Source organism: Salvelinus fontinalis, chromosome 1 (assembly GCF_029448725.1).
Source record: "Salvelinus fontinalis isolate EN_2023a chromosome 1, ASM2944872v1, whole genome shotgun sequence".
Lineage (NCBI taxonomy): Eukaryota > Metazoa > Chordata > Actinopteri > Salmoniformes > Salmonidae > Salvelinus > Salvelinus fontinalis.
In genome coordinates, this window is record NC_074665.1 from 70,617,673 (window position 1) to 70,639,178 (window position 21,506).

General features: G+C 41.6%; 1 protein-coding gene across 5 annotated transcripts in view; it reads left to right on the top strand.

The window, feature by feature from the left end:
- The first annotated feature begins 1,664 nt into the window (after positions 1 to 1,664).
- Positions 1,665 to 21,506, top strand: part of baiap2b (BAR/IMD domain containing adaptor protein 2b) — a 194,414-nt gene continuing 174,572 nt past the window's right edge. For all 5 annotated transcript variants that reach the window (XM_055931798.1, XM_055931806.1, XM_055931842.1 and 2 more), the window contains exon 1: positions 1,665 to 2,010. In XM_055931798.1, coding sequence (XP_055787773.1) covers positions 1,936 to 2,010 — 75 coding nt within the window. In that variant the 5' untranslated portion in view covers positions 1,665 to 1,935. The remainder of the gene's footprint in view (positions 2,011 to 21,506) is intronic.

Consider the following 21,506-nt stretch of genomic DNA (forward strand, 5'->3'; position numbering starts at 1 on the left):
ATGATATCTACTGCAGCCCTCATCCTCCACATACAACGCCCGTTCTGCCAGCCACATTCTGTTAAAGGTCCCCAAAGCACACACATCCCTGGGTCGCTCTTTTCAGTTCGCTGAAGCTATAGACTGGAACGAGCTCCAACAAACACTCAAATTGGACAGTTTTATCTCAATCTCTTCATTCAAAGACTCAATCATGGACACTTACTGATAGTTGTGTCTGCTTTGCGGGATGTATTGTTGTCACTACCTTCTTGCCCTTTGTGCTGTTGTCTGTGCCCAATAATATTTGTACCCTGTTTTGTGCTGCTACCATGCAGTGTTGTCATGTGTTGCTGCCATGCATGTTGTTGTCTTAGGTCTCTATGTAGTGTTGTGTTGTCTCTCTTGTCGTGATATGTGTTTTGTCCAAGGCATTTTGCCTTTTGGTAGGCCGTCATTGTAAATAAGAATTTGTTCTTAATTGACTTGCCTAGTTAAATAAATTGCACGCTCTCTCAACTTGAGTTATTGTGTGACAAAACTGCACATTTTAGGGTCGCATTTTATTATCCCCAGAAAAGGTGCACTTGTGTAATGACCATGCTGTTTCATCAGATGATTGATATTCCACACCTTTCAGGATTATCTTGGCAAAGGAGAAATGCTCACTAACATGGATGTAAAAACACATTCCTGCACACAATTTGAGAGAAAGAAACTTTTTGTGCATATGGAACATTTCTGTGATATTTTATTTCATCTCATGAAACATGGGACCAACTCTTTACATGTGTTTATATTTTTGTTCAGTGTTGATTGTTCATCACACAAGCAATGGAAAAATAAAAAAATGCTTTTCAACAAAACTTAATTCAGGATCTTTACTTTTGGATTATGTGTTCGGAGGGTTGCCAAGAGGTACCTAAACCCAGGGGTTGAGTGCCCTGTATATCTCAACAGTGTATAAGGTACTGTATTTTTTCCCATCTGCATGTTTATAATGATATGTTTCTGGAATATTGGAGACAGACAGCAGCAGCACTGTTTTCCCTCCATTACAAAATAAAATAGTAGAAAAATAAAGTTTTTCTATTCACCCCCACCATAATGTAAATTGCCCCATCACGAGCCTACTCAATGAAAGGTGACTGAAAATAGGTTTGGTATTCTATCCAAGGCCCGCTTGTAGAATAGGCATTGACATTTAGAGATATTTTACAACAGGCTCTTGTAGTGCAGATCGTGACTTTCTGAATAAGGTGTGGAGTATTCCCCTACATACTGTAGCCAATACGAGAAAAGTGACTCCGTCCTACACACACACCCACTATACATCCCACTCACTAAGCCTATTCATACATGAATAGCTATAGGCACAACTGTAACAGTTAAATAAAAATAAATAAACAGAGCTATTCAGTTGTAGTGTTTTGTACAATGTCCGATAATTACACTTGGTTCTACGCCATTATACGGTATATGTTATGCATAAAATGTGTGCAGAATTTGTCAATTTACCTTGACCGCAAGAGCACAATCTGTTGAAATCATTATTGTTGTGTATAGAGATGTGTGTATGTGCTTGTAGTGTGTACTGAAGTCATTCAGGCATGCAGATGTTATGAATTATCTTTATGCAGAAGAGGCCACGCGGAGGCAGTGGTGTGGGCAGTGTTCGAGAGAGAGAGGAGGCAGAGCCCTTTAAAATGGCAAGCAGCGCTATCCCTATGACATGTTTCCCTCTGCGCTCTACGCGTGGTATAGCCTCCAGACTGCGTGGGCTAGTGTGGGTGCAGTAGACGAGTTTCGTATAAAAACCCTGATTCCCGGAGTCTCATATTACGCGCGTCCGCCTCCCTCTGTAGTTGTTTGTTACTACGACTCCTTCCACCTACTTCGTGTTTTTCTTCAGTAGTATTTCTTAGGAAAGCTACCGTCACTAAAGAAATCTGTTCTATGGTTTTGGCTGAAGAAGATCCCACGATGTCTCGGACTGACGAGGTGCACCGTATAACGGAGAATGTCTATAAGGTAAGAACACACATGCAGCTGTCCATTCATTCCCGCTTCAATAATTCCTCCCTCGATTATTGTTTTCCTAAAGTGGGTTGATGAGTAGAGTCTCGTCAGCTGATGAAACCTGATAAGATTGTGGTTGCTGTTGGATACGTTTTGAACTTTGTTTTAGGCACAGGTCAAGATAAGTATAGGTTACTCTCTATATTCGAATATAACAAATCAAACTTCCTATTTATGGTATATATATATTACAATAGTCGAAACCATTAATAATGATAACGACTTCGGCTTTTATGGTGCCCCGGGGAAATGTCCAATTTCACCCCATCCGTCCATAGATGGTCTTATCACGACTCCAAAATGATGCTCTTTTTCTCAGCAGTGAGTGACACATTGCTCGCAGTGACGCCAACAGCCATAGGCTCACAGGGGACAAAAAACAAGTTCCCCAGTCCAAGTTTAATTTGAATACATCATTTTACTTAAGGATGTGTAACAAAGTGACAGTTTGCCTCGAGGCAGACCAACCTGGTCTCAGAGCATTTCGTATTATTCTGTACGGAAATCCGACACACTCCATTTACTATAATATGGTTCGTTTTGTATGGCATGTATTAATTTGTGCACTCATTTCGTGTGATATGTTTTGAATTACAATTTCTGTATGGTACGAATTTGCAATGAAAATGTGTTAAGAATTGGCAAAATGTACAATATGTTACAAAATGAGCAAAACTTATGAAATGTTACAAATACTAGCTAGGTGGCTAGGCACCTAACATAAGCTAGCTGGCTGGCTAAAGTTAACTAGGCTATGGGGTTAGGGTTAAGGTTAGGATTAAGTTTAGGAGTTAGGTTAAAGGGTTAGGCCATTAGGGAAGGGTTTGCTAAAAGGGTTAAGTAACCATCTGTCTTATGTAACCATACAAAACTTAACATATCATACTAATTTCAGTGTTCCAGATTTACATTTACTATGTTACGTCTAGTCTATGAAACCAGGCTGGGCAGATAGGGACAGCTCAAATTGCATGGTATGAGATATTGCGTACCAGCAGTTCTGTCAGCCCACAGGAAGAGGTTAATGTGCACTTGAGCAAGGCACTTAACCCTAATTGTTTCTGTATCAGAGCGTCTGCTAAATGACTAAAATGTTTCTAGGCTGGGTAGTATTTAAAAATCAGGTAAAGTTTATATTAAAATAAAAAACGACCAGCTCTCACAGTAGGTGGGGTTCACCCAATAAAGCCCAGCTGCTGGGAGACATCTGTTAGGGGAGTTATAGGAGTCTCCTGTGTTGAGGAGGGATGAGTGTGTTGCAGCGATCAGTGAGGAGGGATGGGTGGCACTCTTTCTGTAATTACCATGTGAGGGTGTTGTTCTGTGTCTCAGAGGAGAAGAACTTGGCAAAATAAACATGTGAGCAAATATAATACAATTCAGAATAGTAGTGTCATATTACTCATGTTCTCCCTCTGTTATCTTAGCAAGGTGGCTTATTAGCAGTGTTTGACTTGGGCAGGAGCTCAACTGAAGTGAGTACCGGCAACTCATATTTTCTTCTGTTTGAGTTCCTGCACCTCTTCTAGAATATTAGCTCAAAAGTATTGCAGAGTTACTGCACCTAAATATAAACAGTAGCGACACTCCAAATTAGTATAGACACCTATTTTAATTCAAGTCAAGCACTGCTTGTTAGAGATTCTGAACTATGGCAGTATTTGATATGTTTTTTTCTCTACATATTTTCATCCCCCTTTTCACCAAGCTAGAGGAGTTGATAGAGGGAATAAAGGACCGTCCCACGCTTGTTGAGACTCCCCTGTAGTCTAAAACTCCCCTCCTGCCATTTCCACAACAAAGCTCTCCTTTAGCAGAGCCAAGGGCGGAGGTGCTACTTTTGAGACTCACTGCACTGTAAGATGTTCTTGCATTCCAAATGGCACCCTATTCCCGTTGGACCAGGACCCATTGGGAGAAAGATGCCATTTGGGAGTCACATGTTTTGTCCAAGCAGGCTAGATTTCAGGAAGGGAAGAGAGCGAGGGGGAAGTGCAAAGGGACAAGAGGTTGCACAACCTGTGAAAACTGGTCACTGTTCTCAGTTCTCCCACATAGTCAGATGGTAACCAGAGCCTAGTGGCTGCTAGGATCTAAGTTCTCTCTAGTTGATCTGTCATGGCCAGCCGCTACCATGCAACACAGACAGCACTGAGCTGTACACTCATATACGTACTCTTCTTTTGAGTTAACCAGGTCTAGAACACCTAGACCTGACCCTCCACATACCCCTGTAGGTAGACTTTAATGATCGGTGGTGGTGGAGCAGCAGCCTGATGCTGAGACCAGTGGGAGATGTGTTGGGGTTGTTAATGAATGGCCAGGGTGGGGCCATGGAGAGGAATACGAGGAGAGGTGGTAGTCTAATGAGAGAGAGAGCCTTGATGATGGAGTAGTCTAATGAGAGAGAGTGCCTTGATGATGGAGTAGTCTAATGAGAGAGAAAGCCTTGATGATGGAGTAGTCTAATGAGAGAGATAGCCTTGATGATGGAGAAGATGGCAAGGCCATGAGGCGATCCTGTATTTGTTATGGATCCCCATTAGCTGCTGCCAAAGCAGCAGCTACTCTTCCTGGGGTCGAGCAAAATTGAGGCAGTTTATACAATTTTAAAACATAACAATACATTCACAGATTTCACAACACACTGTGTGCCCTCAGGCCCCTCCTCCACCACATATCTACAGTACTAAATCCATGTGTATGTATAGTGCGTATGTTATTGTGTGTGTGTGTGTATTCATGTGTCTGTGCCAATGTTTGTGTTGCTTTACTCTCTCCGCTGTTCCATAAGGTGTTTGTTTTATCTTTTTTTTATTTTACTGCTTGCGTCAGTTACTTGATGTGGAATAGAGTTCCATGTAGTCATGGCTCTATGTTGTACTGTGTGCCTCCCATAGTCTGTTCTGAACTTGGGGGCTGTGAAGAGACCTCTTGTGGCATGTCTTGTGGGGTATGCATGGGTGTCCAAGCTGTGTGCCAGTAGTTTAGACAGACGGCTAAATAAGCCGAGAGAGATTGACATGCATATTATTAATATTAGCTCTCTGGGTACATCCAAGGGCCAGCCGTCCTGCCGTGTTCTGAGCCAATTGCAATTTTCCTAAGTCCTTTTTTGTGGCACCTGACCACACGACTGAACAGTAGTCAAGGTGCGACAAAACTAGGGCCTGTAGGACCTGCCTGGTTGATAGTGCTGTTAACAAGGCAGAGCATTTCTTTATTATGGACAGACTTCTCCCCATCTTAGCTACTACTGCATCAATATGTTTTGACCATGACAGTTTGCAATCCAGTGTTACTCCAGGCAGTTTAGTCATCTCAACTTGCTCAATTTCCACATTATTCATTACAAGATTTAGTTAAGGTTTAGGGTTTAGTGAGTGTTTTGTTCCAAATACAATGCTTTTAGTTTTAGAAATATTTAGGGCTAACTTATTCCTTGCCACCCACTCTGAAACTAACTGCAGCTCTTTGTTGAGGGTTGCAGTCATTTCAGTCGCTGTAGTAGCTGACGTGTATAGTGTTGAGTCATCCGCATATATAGAAACTCTGGCTTTACTCAAAGTCAGTGGCATGTCCTTAGTAAAAATGTTAAAAAGCATGGGGCCTAAACAGCTACCCTGGGGAATTCCTGATTCTAACTGGATTATATTTGATAGGCTTCCATTAAAGAACCCTCTGTGTTCTGTTAGACAAGTAACTCTTTATCTACAATATAGCAGGGGGTGTAAAGCCATAACACATCATTCTTTTGAGCAGCAGACTGTGATCAATAATGTCAAAAGCTGCATTGAAGTCTAACAACATCCTGTGTTTGGAATGAGATGGACAGTCAGTCAGTCAGTTAATCAGTCAGTGTGGGGATATTTTCCTGATCAGCAGGCTGCATCATTAAAGAGCCCAGCAGGAGAGAGCGAGATGGAGTGGTGGAGAAACGCAGAGGATAGGAGATTAGTAGCTGCACTGGTAATTTGACCCACGGCTGGGGGCCTATTTTTGGGAGACGGATGCTACCTGGCGGGGGCTGTAAGTGTGTGTATGCATGCATACATCTCATGGGCTGGTAGTGTGGTGTGTGTTTCAGCATGGGTTAATCTCTCTAAGGGCCTCTCTAAAGAAACACTTAGAGGTCTTGATTTGTTCATTAAACACCTGACCAGATGAGTGACAGCTTCTATTACATACCATACAACCAGGTCTGTTACTGAGGGTGAATGTGAAGGAGATGCTAAATGTTTAAGCATTTATTTATTTATTCAGTATTTATTCAAGAGCAAGCGCTTTCAATCAGTATCACCTCATGCAGTTAATTCATTGATCAATTGCATTTCAATTGTATCAGTTTTGCATGGCAGATCACATTACAGGTGTATCTAATTAACTAATTGCTCAATCCACATCATAACAGGTATGCTGAGAATGTTCTAGATCTCTCAAACTCAACTCTGGACCTCAAAGCTAGTTCCTCTGCTTGTTTTCATTGTTCCCTTCTAATATGGGACTGATTTCGACCTGGCACACCAGGTGTGTGCTATTCATTATCACGTATAAAACCAGCAGGCACTGACCTTACATGTAAGCGTTGAATACCACTGTTCTAGAGAGTCCATGTTTGAAAGGTGAGCTGTTATTTTAGCACCTGATACTCCCAATTGTTTTATCTTGCTCAAGTTTTATCCTCAGTGTACTTTTCAAGCCTTTAAGTGCACAAGGCAATGGCTGGTCTTGTCACGGGGAGGAGTAGGAGAAGAAGAAGAGCTGGATGCTTGCAGAGGAGGCTCCTCAGAGGAGGAAGGGGGGGACCATCCTCAGTGAATTTCATAAAATTTGAGAAACATTAAAGTTATCCTATTTAGATAAAACTATACTAAATATATTAATGTCACCAAATAATGTATTAAAACACATTGTTTTGCAATGACGGTCTACAGTAGCCTCAACAGCACTCAGTAGCACCATGGTGTAGCCGGAGGACATCTAGTTTCCGTCATCCTCTGGGTACATTGACTTCAATTCAAAACCTAGGAGGTCCATAATTCTCACCCCCTTCCATAGACTACCACAGTAATTATGACAACTTCCGGAGGATGTCCTCCAACCTATCAGAGCTCTCTTGCAGCATGAACTGACATGTTGTCCACCCAATCAAAGGATCAGAGAATGAATCTAGTACTGAAAACACATATTGTGTTACTTTTTATTTATTGTGTTTTTATTATTACTTTTTATTTTAGCTTACTTGGTAAATATTGTATTCTTCTTGAACTGCACTGTTGTTTAAGGGCTTGTAAGTAAGCATTTCACAGTTAAGTCTACACTTGTTGTATTCGGCGCATGTGGCAAATAAAGTTTGATTTGATAAGCTGCAGCTAGCTAGCACTGCAGTGCAAACAATGTGGTGTGTAGTTGACTCAAAGAGAAAGACTCTAGTACTGTTGAACACAGTTGAACAGTTACGAACAAATTCATTTCTTCCAAAATGAAGGAGAAGCAAGAGAGAGCGAGAGCTAGCTAAGTGATCATGCTGTTTGTATGTGGCTGCTATGAAAATGAACTGTTTGCGCATGATCAGGGGTGTATTCATTCCGGGTGATTCAGTTGAAAAACATTTCTCAAATGGAAGCAAACGGAACAAAACGGGAATAAACATACCTGAATATGTCCCATAAAAACTGTCGTTTGCAACTGTTGGACTAATAATTACACCCTAGATCAGTTAGATGCAGGCAAGAGTCACCTTGATTACTAAAAAAATGTAATTCAGAGGCTAGGTTGTAGCAACCTCATGATGGGTATAGGGACCATTTGAGTATCATGTAATAGTCTAAACCTATCAATGTTACATTGAACTGGGTGAATGGAATATGAATGACAGTCATCCAATATGCTGTAATAGAAATAATACCATGCTCAGAAAGAAAATGATCATCCGCCCTCATCTTAAATGGCACCGATCGCCACTGATGCTAGCAGATGGTGTATTATTAACAAAGGGATTTATTTCATCAAGACAAGGTGTGAACATCACTCTGTTTGGGAGCTGAGGGGGGGAAATGCTTAGCCATAGCAGTAAATTGTGTGTCATCCCCTGAGAAGCGGGTATATTGGCAGCCTGTCTGTGACGGGGTGTAGTGTGGCAGTGCAGTCTCTCTGAAGACCTTGCTATGGCCGGGCAGCTGCTTGCTGAGTAATCTACAAGCTCGCTCAGACTCCAAGAAGAAAAGATAACGTCTGCAACATTTGGCTGTGTGACTCACACGCAGATGTGGGTGTGCATACGTGTGGGCAGTGTCTCACGACTATATGTGTGTGTGTATGCCTCTGCCTACATACTTGGCTTGGCCCTGAAAGGAGGACACACCGACCTCCAGACAATCTGCTGTTTATACCTATTACAACCTCTGCACACACACACACACACACACACACACACACACACACACACACACACACACACACACACACACACACACACACACACACACACACACACACACTTCAACATTGTGTGGGTGTGTCAGAGCTTAGTCATCCTGGCTCGCTTGCTCAATTGATAGTCCAAGTGAGTATTTCTCTATTAAATTACATTTTAGCATTTGCCACAGATCGGTGAAACACTTTGAGATAAATGATATAGTTTCAATAGTGATATTTGACCGCTCCATCTCAGTGAGTTATTATTGTGAAATACGTCACTGAATATAATCAAAGCAAAGCTCATTATGTCTGAATATGGAAAATAATCATAAGGCTACATATACTGTACATATACAGTTGAAGTCGGAAGTTTACATACACCTTAGCCAAATACATTTAAACTCAGTTTTTCACAATTCCTGACATTTAATCCGAGTAAAAATTCCCTGTCTTAGGTCAGTTAGGATCAACACTTTATTTTAAGAATGTGAAATGTCAGAATAATAGTAGGGAGAATGATTTATTTCAGGTTTTATTTCTTTCATCACATTCACAGTGGGTCAGAAGTTTACATACACTCAATTAGTATTTGGTAGCATTGCCTTTAAATTGTTTAACTTGGGTCAAATGTTTTGGGTAGCCTTCCACAAGCTTCCCACAATAAGTTGGGTGAATTTTGTCCCATTCCTCCTGACAGAACTGGTGTAACGGAGTCAGGATTGTAGGCCTCCTTGCTCTGACCCACTGGAATTATGATACAGTGAAATATAAGTGAAATAATGTCTGTAAACAATTGTTTGAAAAATTACTTGTGTCATGCATACAGTAGATGTCCTAACCAACTTGCCAAAACTATAGTTTGTTAACAAGAAATTTGTGGAGTGGTTGAAAAACAAATTTTAATGACTGCAACCAAAATATGTAAACTTCCGACTTAAACTGTATCATACATATGATTTAACCTGTTTTAGGCTGGGGGCGCTGTTGTCACTATTTATGCTAATCGTGTAATTTTTGAAACGGCTTCCCACAAAATTCTTGATCGTACAATATGCATATTATTATTATTATTGGATAGAAAACAGTCTATAGTTTCTATAGGAGTTGAAATTTTGTCTCTAAGTGGAACAGAACCCATTCTACAGCAATTTCCCTGACATGGAGTCAGATTTCAGAAATGTTGGCCCCTGATCTGGAGTCAGTTAAAAGGCCACTGTTATTGCTATGAGTATACGGACACTGCTTACGTCTTCCCCTGGATGCCTTTACGTGATGACGATTTGAATGGGGTCGATTGCGCGTTCACAGGCACTATAAATTAAAAAACCCTATAGCTAGTAAGTCTTTTGGAGCTGCGTTATGCGCGTGGAGGACACCGACCCGCACCTGTTCCAAGCATTAGTGTTGGGAGTAATCTTTCTCCGGTCATGTTAAGACTCGTTATAGGAGTTAAAAACATCATAAGGTAGTTAATTTAAAGCGTTTTATAGCAATTTATATCCGTTTAGTGCGATTTTGGGACATTTATTTCTGAAACGCTGTGAATCGCCGGGCACGCTTCCAGTTCATGCTGAACGCAGTTGGCATTTCCACATGGCAAGAGGACAGCTTTCCACCAAAAGACGATTAGACCCAAGAAAGGATCCTTTGCCCAAGATACTGATGGAAGAACAGCTCAAAGTAGGACATTTTTATTATGATAAATCGTGTTTCTGTCGAAAAATGTTAGTGGCTTAGGACGCCATGTTTTTTGACGTAGCTTCGCTTGGCGCAAACTGTATTGAAAAGTAAGGATAATTTAAAAAATGTAATTCCGCGATTGTATTAAGAATTAAATTGTCTATCAATCGATGTCCACCCTATATTTTTTAGTCACGTTTATGAGTATTTATGTATAAGAGTAGATCACTGTCTAATATGGCGCACGGACATTTTCTCACCAGCTGGGCTACTTTCCCCATTGTCTAACCATGATTTTGGTGGCTAAATATGCACATTTTCGAACAAACTGTATATGCATGTTGTAATGTGATGTTACAGGGGTGTCATCTGAAGAATTCTGAGAAGGTTAGTGAAAAAAATAATATATTTTGGCGATGTTGACGTTATCGCTCACTTTGGCTAGAATTAATGCTGGGGTAATGTTTGCACCTGTGCTATGCTAATATAACGATTTATTGTGTTTTCGCTGTAAGACACTTAGAAAATCTGAAATATTGTCTGTATTCACAGGATCTGTGTCTTTCGATTAGTGTATGCTGTGTATTTTTACGAAATGTTTGATGATTAGTAAGTAGGTAAACACGTTGCTCTATGTAGTTATTCTAGTCCATTTGTGACGGTGGGTGCAATTGTAACCTATGCCATCTACCTGAAATATGCACATTTTTCTAACAAAACCTATCCCATACCATAAATATGTTATCAGACTGTCATCTGATGAGTTTTTTTCTTGGTTAGGGGCTATAAATATCTTAGTTTAGCCGAATTGGTGATAGCTACTGGTGTTGGTGGACAAATAAAAGATGGTGGATTATGCTAATGTGTTTTTAGGTAATAGATGTACATCTTTACATATTGTGTCTTCCCTGTAAAACATTTTAAAAATCGGACATGTTGGCTGGATTCACAAGATCTGTGTCTTTCATTAGCTGTATTGGACTTTAATGTGTGAAAGTTAAATATTTAAAAAAAATATTTTTTTTGAATTTCGCGGCTCTGCCTTTTCAGTGGGGGTGGGGGGGGAGTGCCGCTAGCGGCACTCTCATCCTAGACAGGATATATTATACATATCAATCAAGTTTATTTTATTTAGCCCTTCGTACATCAGCTAATATCTCGAAGTGCTGTACAGAAACCCAGCCTAAAACCACAAACAGCAAGCAATGCAGGTGTAGAAGCACGGTGGCTAGGAAAAACTCCCTAGAAAGGCCAAAACCTAGGAAGAAACCTAGAGAGGAACCAGGCTATGAGGGGTGGCCAGTCCTCTTCTGGCTGTGCCAGGTGGAGATTATAACAGAACATGGCCAAGATGTTCAAAATGTTCATAAATGACAAGCATGGTCAAATAATAATCAGGAATAAATGTCAGTTGGCTTTTCATAGCCGATCATTAAGAGTTGAAAACAGCAGGTCTGGGACAGGTAGGAGTTCCATAACTGCAGACAGAACAGTTGAAACTGGAACAGCAGCAAGGCCAGGTGGACTGGGGACAGCAAGGAGTCATCATGCCCAGTTGTCCTGATGTATGGTCCTAGGGCTCAGGTCCTCCGAGAGAGAGAGAGAGAAAGAGAGAAGGAGAGAACTAGAGAGAGCATACTTAAATTCACAAAGGACACTGGATAAGACAGGAGAAGTACTCCAGATATAACCAACTGGCCCTAGCCCCCCGACACAAACTACTGCAGCATAAATACTGGAGGCTGAGACAGGAGGGGTCAGGAGACACTGTGGCCCCATCCGATGATACCTCCGGACAGGGCCAAACAGGAAGGATATAACCCCACCCACTTTGCCAAAGCACAGCCCCCGCACCACTAGAGGGATATCTTCAGCCACCAACTTACAATCCTGAGACAAGGCCGAGTATAGGCCACAAAGATCTCCACCACAGCACAAACCAAGGGGGGGCGCCAACCCAGACAGGAAGATCACGTCAGTAACTCAACCCACTCAAGTGACGCACCCCTCCTAGGGACGGCATGAATGAGCACCAGTAAGCCAGTGACTCAGCCCCTGTAATAGGGTTAGAGGTAGAGAATCCCAGTGGAGGGGAACCGGCCAGGCAGAGACAGCAAGGGTGGTTCGTTGCTCCAGAGCCTTTCACCTTCACACTCCTGGGCCAGACTACACTCAATCATATGACCTACTGAAGAGATAAGTCTTCAGTAAAGACTTAAAGGTTGAGACCGAGTCTGCGTCTCTCACATGGGTAGGCAGACCATTCCATAAAAATGGAGATCTATAGGAGAAAGCCCTGCCTCCAGCTGTTTGCTTAGAAATTCTAGGGACAATTAGGAGGCCTGCGTCTTGTGACCGTAGCGTACGTGTAGGTATGTGCGGCAGGACCAACTCGGAAAGATAGGTAGGAGCAAGCCCATGTAACGCTTTATAGGTTAACAGTAAAACCTTGAAATCAGCCCTTGCCTTAACAGGACGCCAGTGTAGGGAAGCTAGCACTGGAGTAATATGATCAAATTTCTTGGTTCTAGTCAGGATTCTAGCAGCCGTATTTAGCACTAACTGAAGTTTATTTAGTGCTTTATCCAGGTAGCCGGAAAGTAGAGCATTGCAGTAGTCTAGCCTAGAAGTAACAAATGCATGGATTAATTTTTCTGCATCATTTTTGGACAGAAAATTTCTGATTTTTGCAATGTTACGTAGATGGAAAAAAGCTGTCCTTGAAACAGTCTTGATATGTTCGTCAAAAGAGAGATCAGGGTCAAGAGTAACGCCGAGGTCCTTCACAGTTTTATTTGACACGACTTGACAACCATCAAGATTAATTGTCAGATTTAACAGAAGATCTCTTTGTTTCTTGGGACCTAGAACAAGCATCTCTGTTTTGTCCGAGTTTTTAAAAGTAGAAAGTTTTCAGCCATCCACTTCCTTATGTCTGAAACACAGGCTTCTAGTGAAGGCAATTTTGGGGGCTTCACCATGTTTCATTGAAATGTACAGCTGTGTGTCATCCGCATAGCAGTGAAAGTGAACATATCAAACATATATTATACATTTATACATATCCTACATATCATACATACATGTATCGTACATATCATACATGGATAGGGAAGGTTGCCTCACAGTTATTTTCAGGTCTCTCCAGAGATGTTCGATCGGGTTCAAGTCCGAGCTCTGGCTGGGCCACTCAAGGACATTCAGAGACTCGTCCCGAATCCACTCCTGCGTTGTCTGGCCTGTGTGCTTAGGGTTGTTGTCCTGTTGGAAGATTAACCTTAAAAATCAAATTGTATTTGTCACATGTGCCGAATACAACCGTGAAATGCTTACTTACAAGGCCATAACCAACAATGGAGTTTTAAGAAAAATAAGAGTTAATATAAAATAAAATAAAAAGTGTGGCATTTGATTAGCTGTTCAGCAGTCTTACGGCTTGGGGGTAGAAGCTGATAAGAAGCCTTTTGCACCTAGACTTGGCGTTCCGGTACCCCTTTCCGTGGAGGTAGCAGAGAGAACAGTCTATGTTGACTAGGGTGGCTGGAGTCTTTGGCAATTCTTAGGGCTTTCCTCTTGCACCACCTGGTATAGAAGTCCTGGGTGGCAGGAAGCTTGGCCCCAGTGATGTACTGGGCCATACCCACTACCCTCTGTAGTGCCTTGCGGTTGGAGGCCGAGCAGTTGCCATACCAGGCGGTTATACAACCAGTTGCCATACTAGGCGATGATGCCACTTCGCCCCAGTCTGAGGTCCTGAGCCCTCTGGAGCAGGTTTTCATCAAGGATCTCTCTGTCCTTTGCTATGCTCATCTTTCCCTCGATCCTAACTAGTCTCCCAGTTCCTGCAGAAAAACAGCCCCACAGCATGATGCTGCCAACATGCTTCACCATAGGTGTGGTGCTAGGTTTCCTACAGATGTGATGCTTGGCGTTCAAGCCAAAGAGTTCAATCTTGGTTTCATCAGACCAGATAATCTTGGTCTGAGAGTCGTTTAGGTGCCTTTGGCAAACGTCAAGAGGGCTGACATGTGCCTTTTACTGAGGAGTGGCTTTCGTCTGGCCACTCTACCATAAAGGCCTAATTGGTGGAGTGCTGCAGAGATGGTTGTCCTTCTGGAAGGTTCTCCCATCTCCACAGAGGACCTCTGGAGCTCAGTTTGGCCGGGAGGCCAGCGCTAGGAAGAGTCTTAGTGGTTCTAAACTTCTTCCATTTAATAATGATGGAGGCCACTGTGTTCTTGGGAACCTTCAATGCTGCATAATTTTTTTGTACCCTTCCCCAGATCTGTGCCTCGACACAATCCTGTCTCGGAGCTCTACAGACAATACCCTCGACCTCATGGCTTGGTTTCTGCTCTGGCATGCACTGTCAACTGTGGGACCTTATATAGACAGGTGTGTGCCTTTCCAAATCATGTCCAATCAATTTAATTTCCCACAGGTGGACTCCAAGTTGTAGAAATATCAAGGATGATCAATGGAAACAGGACTTAATTAACTGAGCTCAATTTTGAGGCTCATAGCAAAGTGTCTGAATACTTATGTAAATAAGGTGTTTCTGTTTTTTATTTGAATACATTTGCTAAAATGTCAAAAAATCTGTTTTTGCTTTGTCATTATGGGATGTTGTGTGTGTATTGATGAGGGGGGGAAAACAATTTCATCAATTTTAGAAAGGGAAATGGAAAAGGGGATACCTAGTCAGTTGTACAACTTTATGCCTTCAACTGAAATTTGTCTTCCGCATTTAACCCAGCTCCTCTGAATCAGAGAGGTGCAGAGGCTGCCTTAAAACGACATCCACGTCTACGGCGCCCGGGGAACAGGGGTTTAACTGCCTTGCTCAGGGGCAGAATGACAGAATAAGGCTGTAACTTAACAAAATGTGGAAAAAGTCAAGGGGTCTGAGTACTTTCCGAATGCATAGGGTGCCATTTAGGTTCACTTTGCTCCAGACGCAAACGTTTGTCCCTTGCATACTCCCTTAAAAGACCTTCGCTTGGAAAACGAGAAATATTACTGTTTGTCCCTCTTGAGACGCCAGAGCAACAACATAGCCAGTATACACTTCCTTAAGATAAATTTAAAAAATCTAATTCATTTTGACATTTTTGCCAAGGAGGTTTTAGTTGCACAATTTTACATCTAACTAAAATCAGGGTTGGGGTCAATTTCTATTTAATTTCCAATTCCAAATTCTATTCCTTGCAAGCCGAAGAACAGCATCCCGACCGTGAAGCACGGCATCATCATGTTGTGGGGTTACTTTGGTGCATGAGGGACTGGTGCACTTCACAAAATAGATGGCTTCATGAGGGAGGAAAATTATGTGGATATATTGAAGCAACATCTCAAGACATCAGTCAGGAAGATAAAGCTTGGTCGCAAATGGGTCTTCCAAATGGACAATGACCCCAAGCATACTTCCAAAGTTGTGGCAAAACGGCTTAAGGACAACAAAGTCAAGGTATTGGAGTGGCCATCACAAAGCCCTGACCTCAATCCTATAGAAAATGTGTGTGCAGAACTGACAAAGCATGTGCAAGCAAGGAGGCCTACAAACCTGACTCCGTTACACCAGCTCTGAGCCAATATTCACCCAACTTATTGTGTGAAGCTTGTGGAAGGCTACTCGAAATGTTTGACCCAAGTTAAACAAGGCAAGGCAATGCTACCAAATACTAATTGAGGGTATGTAAACCTCTGACCCACTGGGAATGTGATGAAAGATATAAAAGCTGAAATAAATCATTCTCTCTACTATTATTCTGAAATTTAACATTCTCAAAATAAAGTGGTGATCCTAACTGACCTAAGATAGGGAGTTTTTACTCGGATTAAATGTCAGGAATTGTGAAAAAACTTAGTACTTATTACTTCAACTGTATATACTGTTACACACACACACTTATCAAATAGTTTTCCATACGTAAGTTAAGGCCATGCAACCTGAGTTGAAACCTGAGTGAGGTGCACATGTACAGTACATAAACAGATGCATGCGCCATATATTTATGTGATGGACACTTGATATGGTCACCTGATATTGTTGTGGTATGTAACAAAATCATGTTACGACCACACATAACAATATTCATTTTATATATCAATATCTTGCTAAGTCTTGCTAAGTGGATGGATCTCTACAGAAGGTGTAAATGGTACAGCCAAATGGTTACTTGCAGAGTAGCAATATCAGAAATAGATACTTTATAATATTTTACTTATTCAAACTATGTACAAGAACAACATCAATAACAATGTCAGTGATAGACAAGGTAGTTATATGCATACAATCAGGGGTAAAGTGGTGGAGCAGTAGGATCAAAACAAAAAAAATAGTAGCAGAAACGTATGGTGTGTGTGTTAGGAGAGAGTCATTTGAATAGTTTACTGCGGAGCCCCTAGTCCCACTCAACATGCCTCAGATATCTCTTTTGTCCCACGTCCCACACATGCGGTGACCTCACCCAGCATAACTAGTGCATCCAGAGATGCAATTTGTCTTATAGTCACTCAATGCCTACATTTACCTACACTGTACCCGCACCCTACCATACCCCTGTCTGTACATTATGCCCTGAATCTATCCTACCATGCACAGAAATCTGCTCCTTTTATTCTGTCCCCAACGCTCTAGACGACCAGTTTTGATAGTCCTTAGCCGTACCCTCATCCTACTCCTCCTCTGTTCCTCTGGTGATGTGGAGGTTAACCCAGGCTCTGAATGTCCCCAGACGCTCTCTTTTGTTGACTTCTGTAACCGTAAAAGCCTTGGTTTCATGCATGTTAACATCAGAAGCCTCCTCCCTAAGTTTGTTTTACTCACTGCTTTAGCACACTCCGCCAACCCTGATGTCCTTGCGTGTCTGAATCCTGGCTTCGGAAGGCCACCAAAAATTCTGAGATTTCCTTCCAGTTCTCTGCTGCCAATGACTGGAACGAATTGCAAAAATCGCTGAAGTTGGAGATTTATATCTCCCTCACTAACTTTAAACATCAGCTAACCGATCAGCTAACCGATCACTGCAGCCCATCTGTAAATAGCCTATCCAATCTACCTACCGCATCCCCTTATTGTTTTTATTTACTTTCTTCTCTTTTGCACACCAGTATTTCTACTTGCACATCATCATCTGCACATCTATCTCTCCACTGTTAATTTGCTAAATTGTAATTACTTCGCTACTATGGCCTATTTATTGCCTTACCTCCTCACGCCATTTGCACAGACTGTATATAGACTTTTTTCTATTGTGTTATTGACTGTAAGTTTCTTTATTCCATGTGTAACTCTGTTGTTTGTGTCGCACTGCTTTGCTTTATCTTGGCTAGGTCGCACTTGTAAATGAGAACTTGTTCTCAACTGGCCTAAATGGTTAAATAAAGGTGAAAAAAATAAAAATAGAGGCACTGCAGATAGTACTGATGACTGATTCGTCTGAAGCACACATGAACAAGGGAATCTATAATCGGGGAGAGTCTGTTTCTGCCGTGCCCTTGACTTTGGTGCAGGGCATGTGATGTCCATAGCAAAACTCCCTAATCTTCTCAAAAATATGTTTGTCAAGCTGTGTCCAGTCCAGGTGGTGCTTGTACAGGCTGACCATCTATGGGAGGAAGGATGTCAGCGTTGCGCAGCAGCTGAAACCTGGTCCCGACAGTCCAGAACGCTCCTTGGCGACAACAACACCAGGCTCCAGAGCATCGGAGCTGTAAAACAAGGAATAACAACATCAAAAAATCGGAAGACATTACAACCCTGCACAACATCAATTCACCTCCCAAGTTTAGATAAGACGAATAACCACATACAATGCAATGAAAATGATTTTCACCTACAGTGCTGGTACTGCTTGATCTATGGCAGCTGCCTGAAGTACGGAGTCAGGTGTTGTTGCCAGCCATAGCGTTCCACCAGCACCGTACCATCATCTAGTCCAACCAGCTGTGGGATGTCACAGTGCTGTCCTTCACAACACCAGCAATCTCAGACAAAGTGTTCATTCTGGACTTTCTAAAGCACTGCTTGATGAGGCCTGAACACCAGCCGGGGGCAAACTTGGTGTGACCTGTGATCAGGAAATGAAGGTTCAGACTGTGGTGGAGCTTGTGCATGGTCCGCCAGGCACAATACCAGAGCACAAACTTGTTCTTGTTTTGGCCACTGCAGTTATCACAATTCAGGTCCACATGTGTTTCCCCAGTTGGTGAAGAAATGGTGCATGTAATTGATGACTGCATTGCTGCCTTTGCTTTCTTGGGCCAGCTCTCTTTTTGTTTTGATAGTAGGCATTAGACCATTCTCCTTGTATGACTGGTGGATTAGAGTCAGGCGTGTTCTACTGATGCTGAAGACAAATTACAGATACAAATATTTTTCCTTTTTTATACAATAGATGTTCTCTCAGAATGCCATTTCAAATCACTACACCCAGTTCATACACGTAATGTTAGCTAGCCAGCCATCTAACGTCAGCTGGCTAGCAAACAGCAAGCTTTAACTAGCATTACCAACCGATTGTCATAGCTACCTAAAGTTAACCAAATAGGTTCAATGTTAGCTAGCTAACATTAGGCTATAACTAGCAATGCGAAATGGCATTCTGAGAAAACATCACTAACGTTACACACACTTTGTAAACGTAAATGAATGTTAGCTAGCAAGCCAGCTATCTAACCTCAGTTAGCTAACAGCAAGTTTTAACTTGGTCGTTTGTTTAGACATGTAACGTTAATGTTAACTAGCTAAAAAATGTACTATAATCCCAATCACTAGAGTAACATTACTAGCAACACAAACCGTTTGTCATAGCTAAAATTAACCAAATAAGTTAGGTTCAATGTTAACGTTAGCTAGCAAGCCAGCCATCAAACTCCAGCTGGCTAGCTAACAGCAAGCCTTAACTTGCGATGAAAACAACTTTCTGAGAAAGATTCTCGGCAGACTGCAACCCCTTTCATTAAATAAGACGTCCTGTGTCGTTTCCGTTTAGTTTGCACAGCTTGTTTGGCCCGTTGTGTTCCACTGATCTAAAAACTCGGTCAACTTCTTCCATGACAACAACACTGTTGATCGCCGTTTCTTCCCCATCACCGTCATTTCAAAGACTACAATGTCTTCAATGAAAATGTTTTTACCTAAATCAGGGATTTCCTCATCGTCTGATTCATTTTCAGAGTCAGAGAGCGTCAGCATGATACGATGTTCCTCCAGAAAGTAGTCCATCACAACATTTCCCCACTGACCTTTGTCGAAATTGCCTGATAAATTCAGGGCAGCAATGTTATTGAGTAGTAGCAACATATTTGCAGTTCTCCATGGCTATTAGTTATATCTTTTAAAAAACTGCAGTAGAAAGGAATATCTACGTATAACGAGCAGCTAATTTTATAGACACAAGATGCTACACCGCAGAACAATCTGAAACTCATCTCTCGTCCAGCCCACTCATTATCTCAGATAATTAATCCATCTGACAGGTGTGGCATGTCAAGAAGCTGATTAAATAGCATGATCATTACACAGGTGCACCTTGTGCTGGGGACAATAAAAGGCCACTCTAAAATGGACAGTTTTGTCACACAACACAATTCCACAGATGTCTCAAGTTTTGAGGGAACGTGCAATTGGCATGCTTACTGCAGGAATGTCCACCAGAACTGTTGCCAGAGCATCTAATGCTAATTTCTCTACCATAAGGCGCCTCCAACAATGATTTAGAGTATTTGGCAGTACGTCCAACCGGCCTCACAATCACAAAACATGTGTATGGACGTCATGTGCCCCAGGTTGGGTTATGGTATGGGCAGCATAAGCTACGTACAACAAACACAATTACATTTTATTGATAGTGCACGGCCCCATGACGCAAGGATCTGTACACAATTCCTAGAAGCTGAAAATGTCCCAGTTTGTCCATGGCCTGCATACTCACCAGACATGCTCTGGATCAATGTGTACGACAGCGTGTTCCAGTTCCCGCCAATATCCATCAACTTTGCACGGTCATTGAAGAGGAGAGGGACAACATTCCACAGGCCACAATCAACAGCCTGATCAACACTATGCGAAGGAGATGTGTCGCACTGCATGAGGCAAATGGTGGTCACACCAGATACTGACTGGTTTTCTGATCCGCGCCCCTGCTTTTCTTTTAAAGGTATCTGTGACCAACAGATGCATATCTGTATTCCCAGTCATGTGAAATCCATAGATTAGGGCCTAATTTATTCATTTCAATTGACTGATTTTCCTTATATTGTAACTCAGTAAACTGTAACTCAGTAAAATCTTTGCGTTTATATTTTTGTTCTGTCACATTAAGAAATGTATTATGATCATAAGACAAATTACCATCATCACTGAACAACTGTTTGACAATATAATGTACTCTAAGATTTTTTTTTTACTCTAAGAGTTTTTTTTTGCTTGCTCGCCATTATTGCTGGCTAGGCTAGCCCTTACTTATAGGGAGATGGCAGGGACCCATAGTGATTGGTCCATCTGTATTTGTTTAGATTTTTAGATAGAATCCCATTGCGCCATGTTCAAATGGGTTTATACAGATAGAACTTTCTATTGTAAAAAATGTTTTCTCACTTTTATGAGGATTAATTACCTGGCGCATGAAAAAAAATCACGACCGGGCTGATTGAAACATGAAATGCCAGTACAATTTTATAAATGCTGACAGACAATTTGTTTGTTCGACATGGTGGGATCTTTTTGTGTCTGTAAAATTAACTATGCGAGATATGGTGATGGAAATTCCTTTATGCGCATATATTGATATAATAACCATCATAGGGAAGTAAACTTAGAGTCAAGCGATTAAATGTTATTTGGGTCTCCCACTACGACTCAGGAAACCATGTTGTTTGTTAGACTACAGATGAAATAAGTTATAAACTTCACAGGGTGGTGAAAGTGCAAGGTGATGAGCTTGATGCTCCTTTCCTATAAATATCGAGGATCTTATTCTGTTGACATGATGATCGATGCTTGGCGGCCGTTTGACAAATATCATAATGTAGGTAGCCTTCACACACACACTGTATCTGTGAGCTGTTGGCTAGAGTGCAAAGACCAGAGTGGGCACATTCGCTATATAACGCAACAGTTTTTGTGACAAAACCATCAGTAGAGTTAAAAATGCGATGGAAACCCATTTAACTTGTATTTTTCATCCAAGTCCATGGGATATTTTAAACATATTGTTTTATGCAGATTTTAGAACATTTGCTTGAAAATATGTTGCAAATTGGATGGAAACCTAGCTAGTGAGTGTTAATTTAACTCCTGAATTAATCAACCTCTCATTCATTTTATGGAGAGTAGAATTCCA